The sequence below is a fragment of the Bos mutus genome, chromosome 17 (genome assembly GCF_027580195.1).
Source record: "Bos mutus isolate GX-2022 chromosome 17, NWIPB_WYAK_1.1, whole genome shotgun sequence".
Taxonomy (NCBI): Eukaryota; Metazoa; Chordata; class Mammalia; order Artiodactyla; family Bovidae; genus Bos; species Bos mutus.
In genome coordinates, this window is record NC_091633.1 from 40229887 (window position 1) to 40250947 (window position 21061).

Here is a 21061-nt window from a genome sequence, read left to right on the forward strand (position 1 = left end):
TGTGTCCTGCATTGTCAGGCACATTTTTTTTTTTTTTACTGCCACCAGTAAAGAATGTATATACCTTTAAATATTTAGTACAAAAAGAAATGTTTCTAAGATTCTCATAATTTCCCTGGTCTAGCCATTCCCAACTGGGGGTGATTTTGATTTGGCAAAGCCTGGAAACATTTTTTATTGTCATGGTTATTGGGGGCAGGGGAGAGGGGCAGTACTACCGGCTTCTAGTGGTTGGGAGTCAAATATGCTGCTAAATACCCTTCAGCACACAACACAATACCCTGGAAGAAAGAACCATCCAGTCCGAAAGTCAGTGATGCTGAGACTGAGAAACTCTGCCCAAATCCAGTTGGAGAATAACTTCAAGTTATAATTTTACCTCCATTATTGAAACAAAGAGCCCAGTTCTAGAAGTAATAGAGTAACTGCAAAACAAAACACCTAAGTCACTGTTTAATGGTATTTGGTGCTTATAGTTTTCATTGAAAAGTGTATTGGAAGTAAAGAAAGCAGTAGACCTGAATATTCTTACAAGAAACATTTTTTATATGCATTGAGAGGCTTTGACATTGAGGTCTGTGCATTATCTGTTCAGCTTCTTCCAAGTCCTCGTGCCATTTAAATGACATATGAAATATTTCTGTATGTTATCTCTTTAAGCCAAGAGATACAAAAACAATGTGCTTGGAGAAATCAGAGACAGAATATTTTTCTTCCTCAAGGAAGAAGCTGAATGTCAGGATCCATTTTTACCACCATAAAAATCTTGCATTTCCAACAGGACAGCAGCATGCAACTTCTCCAGATTTTGTTACATTGGTAGCAAGCACTTGGAGATTTCTTTTCTTCCTGAAGGGAAATTGAATCAAAATAATGACTAATGCAGGCCATTCACATTTCCTTTGTATGAAAATTTTGAAAGGTAGCTTTTCAGAGATTAAGGGGTTTGGCAGGTAGAGTAAATAGATTAGGAAATAACAACAACAACAACAACAACAGTGATTAAGGAGAACTGAACAGACAGGAAGAGAGTGACTGTTGTAAGCAGGCAAGTTACTTGGATGACAGGAATACGATCTGCTTATCCGGGCGAGGAAGCTAGTTAGAATGTACTGTTACTTATCAATTAGTTTATCAGTGACCACCGGTCCTGGTTTTCTTCTTTCCTTTTTGGCTCAGTTTCTGACAGTTGCTTTCTCTCTCTCTTTCTTTCTTTATTCAGATTAAAAAAAAAAGAGGAAAGAAAGAAACTAAGGAGAGAAAAATTCAGAGAGAAAAACAAAAGAAAAACATTCTTATGTATCATAGGTTTTACACTGTATTTAAAGTGTTTCACATATGTCTCTTCTTTCCCCTCACTTGATTTATCTCCTTATTTGGAAATGTAATAATGCTAGGCGATGGACTTTGTATCTACTCCAAATCATTCTGGTTTGGGTATATAGTTTGCTTGTTTTTGTTTTGAAGTAAGGCCGGGTATGCTGTGCAGACTTGGGATGATTCCAAGCCCTATAGAGTCAAAAATAAGTAAATAAATGAGCAAATGAATCAATGAATAAATAAAACCAAGCAAAAAATGCACATGATATTTTGACAGCTAGGGTGGATGGAAGAGTTAGGTAGAGTGTTATTGGGGAGAGGTAGAACATGAAGAATGTTGTAATGGAAACATAGATTCTTATTCATCCTACTCCACACATGGTGTGTTCCATGGACCTTTTCACCAGAAATTGGTCAAATGAAATAATGACAGGTTGTGATCAATTAGGAGAGAAACATGAAGCTTAGAGAAGTCTTTTCGGAAGGCTTCTTTCCAAAAAGGACCCTGGCTAGAACCTAAGATGAATTGCTATACTTCCTGTGTGTTTCATGAGACTTTGTCCATTTGATGCTATTACTGTCATTTAACCACAATTTTCTTTTTTTTGTCCTGGGTTCAGTATTGGGATATATTATTATCTGGAGAAACAGCTTTAATAAAATATTTCATTATGAATAATGTATGTAAATATGTTAGGCATATTTTCCACAAAGTAAAAATGAACTCATTTTTAGTTCTACCAGATGTGTTTGTTGCATGTAGAAATAACATTTGATCTGAGTGACAAAATAAACGGATCCATCCTTTCATTCCCGTCATTTGATGCTCAGTGCCACTTTATCCTCTGGCAGTAGTGATGGGATTATGCTCTTTTCATCCTGCTTATAAATTATTCCATTTTCTAAGTGTCTACTTAGAAAACTGGAAACCTGGGAGCTGGAAACTGGAGTAAGAGCCTCCTGTTACCCAATGTTCTATTGGGCAAAGTAAAAGAAACCAAATATCCCTTAGATAAATATTAAAAGACAGCCAAAATAAAGACTTGCCCAGACACCTCATTATTAAGAACTCACCCTTTATTCATCACACTTGTCATCTCAATAAATGATATAAATAATAAGCATGATTTAAAAAAAAAAATTCCAGTGTGTAATAGATGACAGGTAAAACAATGTATTTATGCTTTTACTTTTCCAACTATGCTTCATTTTTAGTTACGCACTGATTTCTCTTTTTGGATATAGTTTTAGTATTTTTTGATAGCTGTGGGCCATTTACTAAACAATTTTTTTAACTTGCAATTGCAATTAAAAAAGAAGTAATCATAAAAATGTGTGATATACCTATCCTAAGAGGAGTATTCACCCTATTATTATCTCACTTGTGTTCTGGAAAATGAATATATACATCTTGAAAAACTAGTTATAAATATAAGAATACCCTGAAAATTATTAAATGTGAACCTATTAAAGGTGAAGGTACATGTTACTTAAAATTGTAAAGTCAATATAAGTAAATATACTCTCATACAGCCAGACTCAAGTATTCTCTCTGCTTTAAGTTGATCAGTGTCTTAGTTTCTTTATACTTCTGCTTTTATTTAAGCATATCATAGTTTAATTCTACATTATTTTTAATATGTTTTACAGATTAAGAATGGCAAAGTACATTTTACATCAGATGCCGGAATTGCGGGCAAAGTGGAGAGAAATATTCCTGAGGTCTATGTTGCTGATGGCCACTGGCATACTTTCCTAATTGGGAAAAATGGAACAGCCACAGTGTTGTCCGTTGACAGAATTCATAACAGAGACATCATTCACCCTACTCAGGATTTTGGTGGCCTGGACGTGCTCACTATATCTCTTGGAGGAATTCCTCCCAATCAAGCTCATCGAGATGCTCAAACAGGTAAATGCTTGTGCTGAGTGGAGGCACAAAAGAAAGGTAAAATTGTTCCTATAAAAGTAGCTAGATGCCTGATAACATCCTTTAGGAATACTCCCTGGAGAAGGGAATGAAAACCCACTCCAGCATTCTCACCTGGAGAATTCCATGGACAGAGGAACCTGGCGGGCTACAGTCCATGGGGTCGCAAAGAGTCGGATACGACTGAGCAATTGACACGTCCACTTTTACTTTTCAAGACCATCATAAATATCTTTAGAAGGTTAGTAATAAATTATTGGCCATCATTTTCTTTAGCCATTTTCTACCAAGTTCATAATTCAGTCCAGGATGTTTTGATCCTTTCCTTGTGCACTGAACATTTATTTATACATTCATTCATTTACTCATTCATTTGTGCATTCACACAACAGATATTTACAGAGCCCTGTAGGTACTTGGCGTGAACTACAATGATGGACTCTCCATAGAATGCATGCTCCTGTAAGGAAGACACACATCAATCAAGTCGTTACACAAGGAAATATATTATTTTAACCTATGATAAATGATGTGAGGAAGAACATAGAATTCTAAGAGATTGCCAAAAAGGGAGAAAGGGAGACTTCTCTGGAAACTGACATGAAAATGAGGATGGGAGGGAATGAAAAATTAATTTGTATTGATGAGAACGAAAGGGGGAAAAATAGATTGTCAGGATCACAGAACCCACAACACTGAGGACTGATGTCACCAATAAAGATGAAGTTGGAGAACGACAGGTCTTCTAGAGCATGTGGCAATCTTGATCTCATTCTTGGAACAGTAAGAAGTTAATCACAGGAGTATCAAAATTACTGAAAAATACCTGAAAAATTAATCATCGAAGTATCAAAATTAGATATTCAGTGATAGTAAAGATCTTTTGGGTTACACTCTGGAAAGTGCATGGGAGAAGGACAAGAGGGGACTTGCATAAATTAGCTGGAAGATACTGCAGTGATCTAGCCAATGTATTTTGTGAGGATTGACTATGTGGTGGCAGGAGATTTACAAGAAGGAGATAAGGAATAATATCAGGAATGAAAGTCAAATAAAATGTTAATGATTTTGATAAAATTCAGAGAGGTTTCTGACCTTCCAACTAGAAGAAGGGTAGTGCCACTACGAGAGAAAACTGCAGAATGGTACAAAAATAAGCACATCTATCAGGAACATCAAGATTTTGATTTGGGGTTCTCTGAGTTTGGAGCACCTTTGAGAAAGGCCTTTGGGTTGATGTGCTAGAAATCCAGAGTAGACCAGTTGGAGATACATCTTTAGGAATTACTAGTGTCAAGCAGCCGGAGAAGGCTATGGCACCCCACTCCAGTACTCTTGCCTGGAAAATCCCACGGATGGAGGAGCCTGGTGGGCTGCAGTCCATGGGGTTGCTAAGAGTCAGACACGACTGAGCAACCTCACTTTCACTTTTCACTTTCCTGCATTGGAGAAGGAAATGGCAACCCACTCCAGTGTTCTTGCCTGGAGGATCCCAGGGACGGGGGAGCCTGGTGGGCTGCCATCTATGGGGTCGCACAGAGTCGGACATGACTGAAGCGACTTAGCAGCAGCAGCAGCAGCAGTGTCAAGCAGGTAACTAAAGTACTGGGCGTGGATGTGATAAGCAAATGTGAGGGTGTAGACTGAAAAGAAAGCCTAAGGCCTTACCTTGAGTAACTCTAAGAGTCAGTGGTTGTTTAGTAGAAAATGAGACAGAAAGGGGACTAACTCATAGAAAGAAAACCAGGAGAGTAGGAACAAAAGCAGATGTCCCAGGAGCTTATGGAAATGGGAGGGATGTGACACTAGGTTGGAATGATGCATCAAGTAAAAGGAAAATTGACAAATGCATGACCGAGTAATGTAGTCAAAGCATGAAAGTTAAAGCCCACATCATGATTAGTTCTTACATGTTTAACTTGTTTTAGAATACAGACGCTAATTCATTTGGATGTTGTAAGAAAATAAGCCAATGTAAAGCACGCCCTTTTGTGAGTGGCAAGATATATTCTTGAACTCTGTGACTGGAGTGTTAGCAGTATTAGCACACAAATATTTGTCTAATAAAGTCTTTCTCAAACTTTTTTTTTTTTTTTTAAATCACCATCACCTAAAGAGCTGTTTTAGACCTTGTTTCCGAATCCCTGCCATCACTACAGTATGAAATGTTAATGCTACAGGTATATTCTGTATCTGCCCTCTGGAAGCCCACAAGCCATGCTAATGGCTAAGATTTCTCTTTTGCTCCTCAGGAACTTATGTTCAGCTCCTTGGGAGCAGTATCACCTCCATTAAAACCACAAGAGCTAATGATTGACGTTATAGGCCTATTTTGGTTCTTTTAAAGTATTTTTAAATTAAAATTGATTTGTATGTAATTCCTTGTATATAAACTGTAAAAATGAAATCAATAGATGACTGGATGAAAGGAGAGATAAACGAAAACTCAGCCTGTTCGAGCCCTTCCTAAATCTTCAAAAAGAGCAGGATCCCATCTATCTGCTCCACCTTTTGGTCATGGCAGTCTTACGCATCTTGCTAACTTACATCTAACAGGCACAGATTTATTCCCTTACAACTGGAGGATGGCTGGGAGGTTGTGGTTTCTCAACTCCCATGATGTGATTGCAGAGCTTCCCTTTGCCAGATGAGTGGAGCCTTTTAAGCGTTTGGTTTTCCCTGAAACACCTTACAGCTCCTTCTTGGCCCTGCAGGGTTTGATGGCTGCATCGCTTCCATGCTGTACGGTGGAGAGAGTCTTCCTTTCAGTGGCAAACACAGCCTGGCCTCCATTTCTAAGACGGATCCCTCTGTGAAGATTGGCTGCCGCGGCCCGAACATCTGTGCTAGCAACCCGTGCTGGGGAGACCTGCTGTGCATCAACCAGTGGTACACGTACAAGTGCGTGCCCCCCGGGGACTGCGCCTCCCACCCGTGCCAGAACGGGGGCAGCTGTGAGCCAGGCCTGCACTCCGGCTTCACCTGTAGCTGCCCAGAGTCGCACACAGGGAGGACATGTGAGATGGTGGTGGCCTGTCTGGGCGTCTCCTGTCCTCTGGGGAGGGTGTGCAAGGCTGGAAGCCCCGGAGGCCACATCTGTGTCCTGAGTCCGGGCCCCGAGGAGATCTCCCTGCCCCTGTGGGCTGTGCCCGCCATCGTGGGCAGCTGTGCCACCGTCCTGGCCCTCCTGGTCTTGAGCCTGATCCTGTGTAATCAGTGCAGGGGCAAGAAGGCCAACAATCCCAAAGAGGAGAAGAAGCCGAAGGAGAAGAAGAAAAAGGGAAGTGAGAACGTTGCTTTCGATGACCCAGACAACATCCCTCCCTATGGGGAGGACATGACCGTGAGAAAACAGCCCGAAGGGAACCCGAAGCCAGACATCATTGAGAGGGAAAACCCCTATCTCATCTACGATGAGACCGATCTTCCCCACAACTCAGAAACCATCCCCAGTGCCCCTCTGGCTTCACCTGAGCAGGAAATAGAGCATTATGACATCGACAATGCCAGCAGCATCGCCCCTTCGGACGCAGACATCATTCAACACTACAAGCAGTTCCGCAGCCACACCCCGAAATTTTCCATCCAGAGGCATAGCCCCCTGGGCTTTGCCAGGCAGTCCCCCATGCCCTTGGGAGCCAGCAGCTTGACGTACCAGCCTTCCTACAGTCAAGGTCTGAGATCCAGTTCCCTTAGTCACTCGGCTTGCCCGACTCCCAACCCTCTGTCTCGACACAGTCCAGCCCCTTTCTCCAAGTCCTCCACTTTCTACAGGAACAGCCCGGCCAGGGAACTGCATCTCCCTATGAGGGATGGAAATACTTTGGAGATGCATGGTGACGCGTGCCAGCCCGGCATTTTCAACTATGCCACGAGGCTGGGAAGGAGAAGCAAGAGTCCTCAAGCCATGGCATCGCATGGCTCTAGACCGGGGAGTCGCCTGAAGCAGCCCACTGGGCAGATCCCTCTGGAATCTTCTCCACCAGTAGGGCTCTCCATTGAAGAGGTGGAGAGGCTCAACACGCCTCGCCCCAGAAACCCAAGTATCTGCAGTGCAGATCACGGGAGGTCTTCTTCAGAAGAGGACTGCAGAAGACCCCTGTCCAGAACGCGGAATCCAGCCGATGGCATCCCGGCTCCAGAATCTTCTTCTGATAGTGACTCGCACGAGTCTTTCACTTGCTCAGAAATGGAGTATGACAGGGAAAAGCCCATGGTATATACTTCCAGGATGCCCAAATTATCTCAAGTCAATGAATCAGATGCAGATGATGAAGATAATTACGGAGCCAGACTGAAGCCTAGAAGGTACCACGGCCGCAGGGCTGAGGGGGGACCTGTGGGCACACAGGCAGCAACGCCGGGGGTTGCTGACAACACACTGCCCTTGAAGCTTGGGCAGCAAGCAGGGAATTTCAACTGGGACAACCTTTTGAACTGGGGCCCTGGCTTTGGCCATTATGTAGATGTTTTTAAAGATTTGGCATCTCTTCCAGAAAAAGCAGCAGCTAATGAAGAAGGCAAAGGTGGGACAACTAAGCCAGCTCCCAAAGATGGGGAGGCAGAACAGTATGTGTGAACTCTGCGTACTGGCATTATAAAAATATAAAAAAACAAGAGACAGACCATCGTGAGGTTGCCTACTAGGGTGGGTCACGTTTGCAAAAGAGGCCAGTAGGGACTGGTTGTTGGAGGGAAAGTTAAAAATAATAACCACAATGCTGCTGAAACAGACTCAAAACAACTCTTTTAATTTAAATATGCTTGGTTAAATTTCTTTGCCTGCATGCATTGTATTTTGTAACTAGTTATGTGGCATGCAGCATTTGGAAAGTTTTTTTCCCTTATTTACCAGTGTTTGATTTGTGACTTTTGAAATGAATACCGTTGCTAAAATGAACTCGTGCTTTAACCTTGGGTATGTGTATTGTTTCCATTGTATTATTATTGTCATGTTTTGCATTGCAAGATCCTCGAGGTTTAACCCATCTTTGTAAAGTGTAGAAAGAGCCCTCCTATCCTTAAATGAAAGACTAAGTATTAACACTTTTCAGAACTATAGATTCTGTATTCAATGTTGCTCTGAAATGTCTGAATAATTGAATGTTTTTCATGACAGTGGGTACTAAAATTAAGTCATTTTGTTCAGCACTTTAGGACTTTATTTTTTACAAAGTTTTGTTAAAAATTCTGAAACGTTTTTGTAAACAGTTTTGGTCTTCAGACTTTCATCAGGCTTCCACTTGGAACAAAATGATCGCATGTTGTCACCAGGACACTGCCGCTCTCCTGTAAGGAATGAGGTCCTAGCAGCACTTCTCAGAGACATTTTTTAAAGTTATTTATTGAAAAATATTCTATGCTTTTAAAATTTTAAAGAATTGACCTAAAGAAAGCCTATAATTGGACTTAGTTTTCAACCATTTAACATTTACCCCAAGTACCCAGTTTTTATAATTTATATAAAGTCAAATTTCAACATGTCTTACTTTCTGTCATTTTGTAGATCCTTTTTTTTTTTTTTTTAATACCATGTAAAAACTTTTCTTTTTTTACACCGAAGCTGTGTTTTTGATACTGATATTTTCCTATGCTGAATATTTTTCTTACTTTCAGGGAAGGTAAGAAAATACTTTTTTTTACATTGTTACTTATGTAACGTTCATATTTTTCACAGTTTGATATTTGTAACATACTGTATGCTTTCTACTTTTAAATGCCAACAATAGAATTAAAATATTTATTTAAAATACTTTGCATTCATAGAGTAATTTTAATTTTTCATTTTCCTAGACTCTTTCCATGCCCAATTGAGAAAAGTCTTCACTTGTCAATAGGGTATGGCAAGTTGAATGATATATGGGCAACATCATTTTCTTTTTAAAAACATGAATATGGATGATTGCCAGAACAGATATTTTAAGGTTGCTTTAGTGCATTCCTACCTGTCAGAGTTCTTGGACTTCCCTAGAGCCTAATGAGTCTAGACTAAGTTGGGTCTTAGGAGACTGTCTTTGTTATGAACCTGGTTTAAGCATTCTGGCAATAAATGCTTGGAAGTTCCCAGTAGAGCATGTTCACTAAAGGCCAGCTTTCAACCAGGCCTATAATAATAGAAGAGGCAATGAATTAAAGCTAATTATGGAAAAATGTCTGGGTCTCATTTTCTCCAAGGATTCAACTCCAAATTTTCTATACCCAGTGGTGGTTAGGAAGAATGACAGTGAAAACTCTGCTTATGCATACCTGTCTTTAATTTATTGATCATTCTGCTGCATAAATTCTAAACAAATTTTACATGCTATCTTAGCCAAAACAAACCCCTATTTTCATTTAGTCACCCATGAGTGAAACAATCCAGGTGAAGAGACGAGCCTAGAACAAACCCACGGGTGTATAAATAGCTGTATCTGAAATAACAGGACTTCTGCAAATTATGTCACAACCTCAGAACTTTTTGTAATTAAATACCTGTCCCATACCTAATATTTGCTGAGAATATTATCCTCTCCCACTGGCTGTCTCTTACTGAATAGAAATTTTAACAATCTGTAAAAGGTTTTAGTATATAAAATATGGACAAGCCTTTAGTAAATAAAATATTTTAATAATAACAACAGATTGAGATATGTACCAGAATTATTTTGTTATTTAATAATGTTGAGATGATTATTTTTCTTCAAGTAGAAAATAAAATGTTAATATAACCTAAATTATAATATTCATATAACATGATTTTGGGACTAAGTGTAAGATGTTAATCTAATTTGGGGCAATTTTTTGTCACCTGGGATGAGCCAACATGTTTTAGTATTTCCCTATGAATTTTAGTATTATGAATTTATGCACCAAATATGGGAACATGTTGATTGTTTTGCATAACTCAAAACAGGATACATCTTTTTTTTCCAAGAAACTCTGAAGCATCTCAATGTCCTCAAGGATATAAACTCTATAATTGAGAACAGAGCTAAAAGTAAAATGATAAACATGATTATAGCTCAGAGTTAAGGGTGAGGAATCTTTTGCCAAGATTCTCTATTCTAATTCTCTAAGAATTCTTTGTGAGATAGAGAATTACTATTCCCTTGATTAATCAATCCCAGTCTCTGCGTAAAACAGGATTTTTATTGGAAAATTTCTAGTCTTTCATCCTTCTTTAAATGTTTTCCATTGAAGCAAGAACAATACTTACACTGTATTACAAAACAAATCAGAAATGTAGGGAATGAAATTTTGACTCAGATGAATACTTACTGAACTAATGAAGTGGCATAACATTATTCTAGTGAAATGGGATTGAAGACAAATTGACAGGGTAACATGCATGCATGCTAAGTTGCTTCAGTTATGTCTGACTCTGCAACCCCGTGGACTGCAGCCCACCAGGCTCCTCTCTCCATGGGATTCTCCAGGCAAGAATACCAGAGTGGGTTGCCATGCCCTCTTCCAGAGGATCTTCCTGAGCCAGGGACTGAACTCGCGTCTCTTATTGTCTCCTGCTTTGGCAGGTAGGTTCTTTACCACTAGTGCCGCCTGGAAAGCCCTGTCAAGGTAACAGTCCTCACAAATTAATCATTAGTGGTGACCTGCTTCACAATAAATCCACGCCTTCAGAATGTTAATCCAGCCCTGCAAGGGTACATTGGATTGCCTGGAATATAGTCACTCTCTGGGGCTCTTGCTGCATGTCTGTTGTAGAGAAAACATTGCTTTCTTTCAGGTGCAAACAGAAAATACCTTAGTGGGCTTGTTGCCAGGAAAGGCAGCTTGGGGTTACTCAGCCACAAGATCTGTAGGCTTAGATTGGTGACACTGTGCAGGACTCTAGTCACTCAGCTCTTAAGGAGGACATTGCTATTCCTGTCAAGGCCATTTCTGAAATTCCCTAAGTTAGCTGATTTCATTGATCACTTGTTCAGATACGTTCAAGACATTTGAGGAAAACAGCATCAGAAGGGACTGGAACACAGTTTCTGCTTCCCATGCTGCTCTTAAAATCTTTACCCATGTGAAGGGTGATGAGATTAACTGACAAACTATTGAAAACTATGGTCTTTATAAATATTTTATTTATAAGAAAAAACAAACTATATCACACTGTGACTTTATTACTTCCAGAAAACCCATCTACGAAATCACTATGTTCATGCAAATGCTTTTTTATTTACTTGAATTCAGCATTATGATAAAACTAATGTGTAAAATGTGAAAATGATCGCTAAATTTTGAATCAATAATTCAGCAATGCACTTTTCCTTTTTCCATTATTTTATGTCATAGATTCAATTTAAAAAGGACTAACATTCCAAGATGACTAAATTTACATTCCCCTTAGGAAAAATAAGCCTAGAAATGAAATGTCTTTTGGCATACATTTATTAAAGCTTTCAGTGTGAAATAAAATATTAAAGTCTATGATTAATCTAATATGTATTCCTTAAAGATATTTTGGGTGTAATGTCACATCATTAGTAATTTATATGGTTACCACTACTGAGCCATCCAGCAGTTTTAATAGTTTATCAGTCCAAGAGTTATAGATCAGTATTATACATTAATTCAGTATTTTCATTTATTATTAATAAGGCAAAAGGCACTAGTTTCTAATAAATTTTGGTGCTTACAATTTTCATGCATACAGATGAATATCAGTGATTCAATTCTAACATGACCTATGCATCTATGATAATAACTGCAAACAAATATACTTTAGACCAAAGACCATGAAGTACAGCATTCTCTGTCAACAAAGAAATAGAGATATAAAGAAGTTCAATGTCCTGGGTGAATCCATTTAATCACAAACAATATTAAGTTTTCTCCACATGTCAGGCAGTCTTCTAGATCATGGGGTGAAACAAGAAAGAAACTAGACAAAGAACATAATGATGGAACATAATGTTTTATTAGATGGAGCTAGGAACCCATCAATAAATGACAAATACAGCAATCATTATGTACTGTCGTGTCTAGAGGAGACAAATGCTTGCATGCCAACTAAACCAGCATAAGGGCTAGATGCTGACATGGGAGTGTGCATGCTACTTCATTTTACTTGGCCCTGCTGTGAGGCTTGTGGAATCTTAGTTCCCTGACCAGGGATCGAACCCTGGGCCCTCAGCAGTTAAAGCATGGAGTCTTAACCCCTGGACCACCAAGGGATTCTGGCATGCTATTTTAAATGGGTTGGTCAGGGAGGGCCTTTCTCGGGAGGTTACATTTGAGCAGAGGGCTCAATGAAGCAGAAAAACAAGCTACGGACACGTGTGGGTGATGCTGTTGCAGGCAGAGGCAGTGGTATGGGGAATCCCCCAGTAGGAGATCATTCCATGTTCAAGGAACAGCCAGAGAGTCACTGAGGCCAGACCATTGTCAACACATCAACAAAGACTGCACCACAGAAACCTTCGGGTCGAATGGATGTGAGGGTAAAGAGTAAGAATGATAATTCAGAACAGGCCCAGAGACAGAATGGTTGTTGAAGCAAGCCTTCATTTGTGTATATTCTCTTGCCAAATAAGTGCATCTCTAAATGCGAAGCAAGCCCTGCTAATGTGGGTGTGTGCTCACTCTGCATTGGCGTCTAAGATGCAAAAGACAAAAGGAGAGATGTTTTTAATTGAGATGAATGTCTGTTAACTGGTTGATTCATCCGATCTCCATGACCAATCCAAACCGGTAGGCGTATTAATAAGAAGCATATACAATAGTAAAGTAACCTATTTCTTTCCTGCTGAGTCATTGATATATCTGAAGTATGTAATATTTACTGATTAGAAGGCTGTATAAGTTTTAATTTTAAAAATTGACTTCTATTTTTACAAAGGGAATAATTTATGAGGGAAATATTTCAAGTGGGAGGAGATAGATTTATATCGGTGGGAAATAATGGCAAACGAGATATCTGTAAGACAGGACAATAAATCTATGCCTAAATTTTAGGCAACTAAAGCTTGTCCAAATATCTTATAATGAGTCTTTGATCATACTGAGTGCAGTTAACCTCCATCTTCACATTATTAATAAACTTTTTTTTCAAAGTTTGTTAGAATTTTAAAAAGGATCCAAGTTGAGTGTAGTGAACCAGGATTAAGATATAAAGATGTACTCTTGGCATTTACCAGAAAAACTCTTGGAAGTTTTTTATGTACATATGAAATATGTACAATGTACACATTTTATACTCATAATTATTTTAGAATTCACATAGACAATTGTGACAAATGTGTGACTGGCATCATACAGGTAACTTAAGGACTCTTCGTATCTCTTAAAAGAATATGCTGAACGGATGGACAGATTCATCAAATCCTCTTTGTCATGTGATATATTCAAGGTAGAAATACTTGTGAGAGAATCTCCATATCTGAAGATATATAATGAAAATGAAAAGACCCGCAGAATATTTAAAAACACACTGTATAAAGGGACACAATTTCCATGTGATCTATTTGGATACTTACAATTTTATTAGTTTATGAATCATGTTGCCACAGTCCCAAATCAGTTTGCAAAGTACAAAGTGCAGTCATCATGGTCTTCTGGCAGAAAGTTGGAATCTTAATCTGTGTACCATTCTAGCCCAAATAAAATAACCACCAATGTACAAAGTTCTTTGGCAACGTCAATGAGTTCCCTGTTTCAAATTGAAACCATATTGTGTGTGGTACAGATGTTGATCAAAATAAGGCTCTGTTTTGCCACAGCAGTCTGCTCACTGAAGTCATCCTTTCCTTACTCTATTTGCAGTCTTAGACCAGAATGCTATGGAGAGCAGAGCTATTAGTGCTTGATTTCAATGCTGAAAAGTAAGACACCTAAGGAAATATCCCTTTGAAAGTGAAAGTGAAGTCGCTCAGTCGTGTCCAACTCTTTGCGGACCCGTGGACTGTAGCTTACCAGGGTCCTCAGTCCAAGGGATTTTCTAGGCAAGAATACTGGAGTGGGTTGCCATTTCCTTCTCCAGGGGATCCTCCTGACCCAGGGATCGAACCCGGGTCTCTGGCATTGTAGGCTGACGTTTTACCGTCTGAGCTACCTGGGAGATATCCCTTTAGGAAACAGTGTAAGACAATAAGTACAGCATAGCCTACTCCAAAAAATGTGTTAATTCTTTTAGAGCTATGAATCTGAAGATGTCATGTACTGAATCTGGGATGATGCTCATCACAAAGTCAGAAGATAAGATGGACTCTCTATGGAACATGGCTTTGGATAAACAGAGAATGAAAAAATGGCTGCCCTCTTTGGCTTTGGGAGAACTGTCATCATGAAGCTTGATTTGATGATCTCCACTAACAGGAAACCATTCATGTCTTTAACATATTTCTTCCAACTGATGCAAAAGGCTTATGATTGCACGTGCTGCACACACTGATAACTGGATCTGGAGAGTGAATCAAAACCAGGATCTTTTTCTTTTTCTTTTAAGTTTTATAGATAGCAATTATAGAATAGTGTTTCATGCAAGAGAGTGGTTTGGACTGTCAGTATTATAAGACAGGAAAAGTACGTTCACATTTAAAGTTGTCTTAATTTATGCAGCTTCAGATCAAGAACAGAATGAGTCCAAAAAATGTTCAAGAAAGTTTGAAGTGGCAAAGTCAATTATCCATAATTTATAGGCAGCTTTTTATCCAAATTAAAGCACAGTTCTTGGCCACTCTGCATTTAATGGGCCCTTCTAAATAGATATTTGTGGGACATCAAATTAAAGTATAACTACTCCCTATAAATTAGTCAGTAAGTGGGTCTTAGTAATGCATATTTTCAAAAATTTGTTCAGTATTGTATGCCAAGCGCTGGGAAGAAATTGGTGAATAACGATGACTTTTGCCTTCAAGAGGCTTGACATTTTTTGGTGACTCTTCTTTCCCAAAATACTTTAAAATTTGCATAGTTCTGTTTTCAAAGTATTATTTCAATATTTCCAAAAACACTTCCATTTGTACTCAGGTGTGCTTTACATACATTTTTTTGGACAATTGATATCATCAATAACCTTCTAGGGACTTCCCTGTCAGTCCAGTGATTAAGACTTTTGCCCTCCAATTAGGGTACACAGGTTAGAGATCCCTAGTCAGGGAACTAAGATCCCAGACAGCCTCCCAACCAAAAAAAGCAACAAAATAAACAGAACTAAAACAGAAACAATATTGTAACATATTCAATACAGAGTTTACAAATGATCCATATCAAAAAAAATCATAAAATTGTTTTAAAAATAACCTAAACTTTGGTGATCTGCATTTTCAAAAGTTACAAAATAATAGGTTTATTGAGTTTTTAAGAACACAAGTTCTTGAACTAAGGAAATTTGCGAACATCTTTCAGCAGTTCCTTCATTGTCTAATTATGTAAGACTTAGTTAAAATTCTTGGCCTTTGATAGCTTTTGCTCTGAACTAACCATTATCAGCTTTGTCTTATCCTTTACCACTTATTTTGGAACTGGTTCATTTTATTTCAGGATTGTACTTTTTCACAGAATTTGGTGTCATCCATCCTCAGCAAAAAGTAGGTTATCTAGATTCACCATGTTTTGCTGAGTTTATGGCAAATAAGGCTGAAGTATAATTTGGGTAAAATGACTGAATAATTACCTCTGATAAGTTGTCTAGCTATCTCAAACTTCCATTTGCCTTCCAATTCCAATGCTTTTAATTTTTCATTTTAATTTCTCTGGACCGTATTCAAATTGTCATACGATCCATTTTTGGCTGCATTCTGTGGAAAGGAAACATTCAAAACTGTGAAGAAAAAAAGAATAACCAAATGGTTCATGGGTTTTTTTTTTTTTTGACATTTTTGATTTTACAAACATATATTTTTTCTAATTATTCTTAAGAAACTGAATAAAATACCTCTATGTGTCTTTGTTTTATCTGTAAATTTCCTCTGGAGTATTCAATATAATTTTAAATTATATTTACATTTTAAAACTTTCATTTTAGCAAATTGCATATCTCCTAAAAGGTATTGCATGAAATAACTTGCAAAAATATTTTTATAGGGTCATTCATCATCATGTTGCTGCTGCTGCTGCTACTAAGTCGCTTCAGTCGTGTCTGACTCTGTGAGACCCCATAGACGGCAGCCCACTGGGCTCCCCCGTCCCTGGGATTCTCCAGGCAAGAACACTGGAGTGTTCTTCTCCAAAGCATGAAAGTGAAAAGTGAAAGTGAAGTCACTCAGTCATGTCCAATTCTTCGTGACCCCATGGACTGCAGCCTACCAGGCTTCTCTATCCATGGGATTTTCCAGGCAAGGGTACTGGAGTGGGGTGCCATTGCCTTCTCTGTCATCATCATGAGATAACTTGAAAAATAGAATCTAATGCTGTCAGAGATAAATAATATCATCAGCATTAATATCATAAAACAAAAAATATATCATTATACACTGAATTACACTCTGAATGCATTTTAGATAACCCGTTGCTGCATTTTTATAGTATTAGTCAGAAAACTTCATTTTATTTTATAATCCTATCAACATCAGTTACACTTTATTTAATAAGTACTAGTAAAGGCCACGGAGAAGGCAATGGCACCCCATTCCAGTACTCTTGCCTGGAAAATCCCATGGACGGAGGAGCCTGGTAGGCCACAGTCCATGGGGTCACTAAGAGTCGGACACGACTGAGCGACTTCACTTTCACTTTTCCCTTTCATGTATTGGAGAAGGAAATGGCAACCCACTCCAGTGTTCTTGCCTGGAGAATCCCAGGGATGGGGGAGCCTGGTGGGCCGCCGTCTATGAGGTCGCAGAGAGTCGGACACGACTGAAGCAACTTAGCAGAAGCAGCAGCAGTAAAGGCCAACAGAGAAGGCAGTGGCACCCCACTCCAGTACTCTTGCCTGGAGAGTCCCATGGACGGAGGAGCCTGGTGGGCTGCAGTCCATGGGGTCACGAAGAGTCAGACACGACTGAGCGACTTTACTTTCACTGAAGTGACTTAGCACAGAACAAAGGCCGATAACAAAATAAAATATATGTTTAATAATTTAATGGTAGTACTCTGTAACAAAGACAACATGCAGAATAATGAATGGGGCAACCTGATGAAAAAAAAATTGTCTAGAGTATCAAACATTGAAAAATGTTTTGAAGTGTTTAAAATATTGGCTTTCCTAATGTGCTCTGCGTGCATGTTGAGTCACTTTAGTCATGTCTGACTCTGTGCAACCCTAAGGACCATAACCTGCCAGGCTCCTCTGTCCATGGCATTCTTCAGGAAGGAATACTGGACTGGGTTGCCATGCCCTCCTGCAGGGGGTCTTCTCGACCTAGGGATCCAACAAGTGTATCTTACGTCTCTTGCCTTGGCAGGCAGGTTCTTTTCTACTAGCGCCACCTCAGAAGCCTGATCTGTTTTAGTAAAGTCCTTTAACTGAGGATAATGGGGAATTTTGGAGCAATTTCAGATGTAAGTACAAGAATATTAATTTTCGGTTTCATTAAGCTAAGATGACTTCTTTACTATTTCCCCTAGTGTTAAAATTGGTTTTAAAATATCAGCATACAGATAAGATTGGTTAATAAAGAAAGTGAAAGATAGCAGTAAATCTAACAGTTGAGATATAATATCTTGTGAATACACACTGATACAGACACATGTTCACACACACCTTACTTAATAAAGTCACTTGTTACTTTTTTTTTAAATTGAAGCTTCTTGAGTAGTTTTGCCAATTTGATACTGTTGAGACTTGAGGAAATAATCTCATCTTCTCAAACAAGGATTTAAAAACCATGAATTTTCAGTAAATATACCAAACATTCTCTTAATTCTAAAAGGCTGTGATGTTATTAAAAAACCTACAAATAGGGGTGGTTAGGGAAGGCCCCTGCGCAGAAACTACTGAAGCTAAGGTTCAGAACAGATGCTTACCAGGTGAAGGCAGATCATCTCACACAGAGTGTGGGCAATGAACAAAGTTATTCCAGGGATGAGGGGATGTTCCATCCAGGGGTAAGGAGAAACAGCCTTCAAATCACACAAAGCCTGGGCTGATGATTTGCTTCTTATTCTAAACTCTCTTAAACATTCTTGATAAAACAGTCCAGTTACTCTCAATTATATTTTTAGTTGCTCAAAGTCACATTTTTTAAATTGGAATATAATTGTTTTAGGGCTTCCCTGGTGGCTCAGATGGTAAAGAATCTGCCTGCAATGCAGGAGACCCAGGTTCAATCCCTGGGTCAGGTAGATCCCCTGGAGAAGGAAATGGCAACCCACTCCAGTATTCTTGCATGGAAAACCCCATGGACAGAGGAGCCTGATGGGCTACAATCTATGGGATCGCAAAGAGTTGGATGAAACTGAGCAACTGATATGAATGAATAATTGTTTTACAATGTTGTGTTAGTTTCTGCTGTACAACCAAGTTGGCTCTATGTCTACATATATCTCCCCTCCCTCTTGGACCTCCCTTCCCCCAACCCCTATCCCACCCCTCTAGCTCATCATAGAGCATCGAGCTGACCATCCCTGTGTTATATAGCAGCTAGTGTTATATAACAGCTAGTGTATATATGTCAATCCTACTCTTCCAATTCATCCCCTCCTCCCCTTCCAGCCCCCGTGTCCACGAGTCTGTTCCCTTCATCTGAGTCTTAGAAGCTACACATATGATTTTGATAACAGAGCCTTCTGGCATTAGGTTTACAAAAAAATGTGACACACAGGCAGTACATGGATCTGAGTTATTTATGCCTATCTTTTTTGAAGAATGAGCATGAAGAACTCTTACTGCGAGTGTCCTTCTCTTCCCTCCACACCGCTCTCTGAACATTCACTGACCCTTCATTTGTGTAGGCCACAGCATCATCCGTCTACATCAAGACTGACTATCCAGCACTGGATTCCTATTACAAAACCTTTAAGATCCATGAAATTAAAATGTTTCTCTAAATTACAGTTAATTCTTAATTGGCTTTTGTAGTTTAGTGCTGTCACTAGTTGGAATAAATCTCTTCTCAGTAACTGCGATAGGTGCATGGATGTGATAGTGTAAACAATAAACAACTTTCACACACAATTTACCTTAAGATGTCTCTTTGATATGCAATTGTGAGCCACAGCTCTTCAAGCTTGTCATATTACTGTCACGATCATCATCCTCTGCAACCCTGCCTTTTGCGTTCAGCATCATGAGGGATTCTTCGTTTTCAAATGGTAAACTAATGCCTTCCTGCTTCAAAGCAGGCTGGCTTGTCAACTCTTTTTGTTTGGCTAAGCCAGTGTTTGATGCTTGCCCTCACTGCCGGCAGCCAACCCATTTCATCCATTTTATGACAGCTGTCTAGGCCTTGCTGACAGCCATTCTCTACACCATTCGAATGCAATGAAATCATGTCATGGTAAACAAATTTCACTCTTTATAGTTGTGCTGCATAATTAAACCGTCATGGACTACAAAAGAATCCCCCTTTCATTTTTATTTAAGACTCCAGTGAATTTCCTTCCTTTGGAACCAGGAATCTATTAGAATAGGGGTAGGCTCTGGCTCACACTTTGGAGAATAATCATCTCTCAGCCTATCAGGGGTTTTTCTTTTGCTTGTTATTTTTGTTTTGCATTTGCTGTATGTTGTCTCGTGCTGATCGTAGGGGAGCACGTATGACTGGTACAAATCAACGTCTAAGTCTGAGGGAAAATGTGATAAGACGTACTTATCTCAAAAATTTAAAAACCCTACAATATTTGGCAATAAGATATTCCTTTGAAGGTAGAGATTATTATTACCAGTAATATTTATAAATACTGAGAATCAAAGCGGGTAGGTGACTTCTAATCCCCACAAAGTTAATATGGGTCAGAGCTAGAATTTGAACTGGATTTGAACTAGATTTCAAAGTTACTTCTTTTTCCACTATTACCAAACACTCACATATATCTTTACAGATTTTAAAGGGTTATCAAATGAGTTATTGAATGTGAGCATTATATCACACCTGTGGGGCTGACCAGACAATAATAATTATCACAATTAACTGAGAAGAAAACAAAGACTTAAAGAGTCTTGCTCAGATCACAGTTAATAACTGACAAAGTTAAGACTTATTTCCAAATAGACATATTAGCCCCATTTGAGCATTTTCACCAGTATATTATAAAGTATAGACAGAATAAAACAGTGGCATGATATGTTTGACATTAAGCTTCAACTATTTAAGAAACACTGAGCCAGCAATTATCATAATAAAATAACAGTGTTGGTGTATGAATCTGGCAATAGTGAATGTTATTGGAAATTAGGAACCTTTATTAAAGAATCTATAAACAAAATATGACATTAAGAAGTTAAAAATACAGAGCAATATATAGAAGTCATCATAACATGCTAAGCACTTTATGTATATTATTCTATTTAATTTAATTGATTTTATTTATTTTATTTCTCACCACTACCATATGAAGCAGTGATTTCCTTCTCTGATTTACATAAAGGATATTGAGGATTAGGGCTTTATTCAAAGTCATATAACTGACTAAGAGTAGAATTGCAATTTAAATTCACAGAAGCAAAAGGCAAAGGAGAGAGGGAGAGATATACCCAATAGAATACAGATCTCCAGAGAATAGCAACGAGAGATAGAAGACCTTCTTCAATTAACATTACAAAGAAATAGAGGAAAACAACAGCATAGGAAAGAAAAGAAAATTGGACACATCAAGGGAACATTTCATGCAAGGATGGGCAAAATAAAGGACAAAAACTAAAAGGACCTAACAGATTCTGAAGAGATAAAGAAGAGGCAAGGATCCACAGAAGAACTGTTCAAAAAATGTCTTAGTGACCCA

General features: G+C 38.7%; 1 protein-coding gene across 2 annotated transcripts in view; it reads left to right on the forward strand.

Moving 5' to 3' along the window:
- FAT4 (FAT atypical cadherin 4) overlaps nt 1-16135 on the forward strand; it is a 193450-nt gene extending 177315 nt beyond the window's left edge. Inside the window, exons 16-17 of one of the 2 annotated variants that reach the window (XM_070386498.1) lie at nt 2971-3232; nt 14373-16135. In XM_070386498.1, coding sequence (XP_070242599.1) covers nt 2971-3232; nt 14373-14380 — 270 coding nt within the window. In that variant the 3' untranslated portion in view covers nt 14381-16135. Of the gene's footprint in view, nt 1-2970; nt 3233-5964; nt 7868-14372 lie in introns of those variants that run through there. The other variant, XM_070386497.1, reaches the window with a different exon arrangement.
- The last annotated feature ends 4926 nt before the right edge of the window (nt 16136-21061 follow it).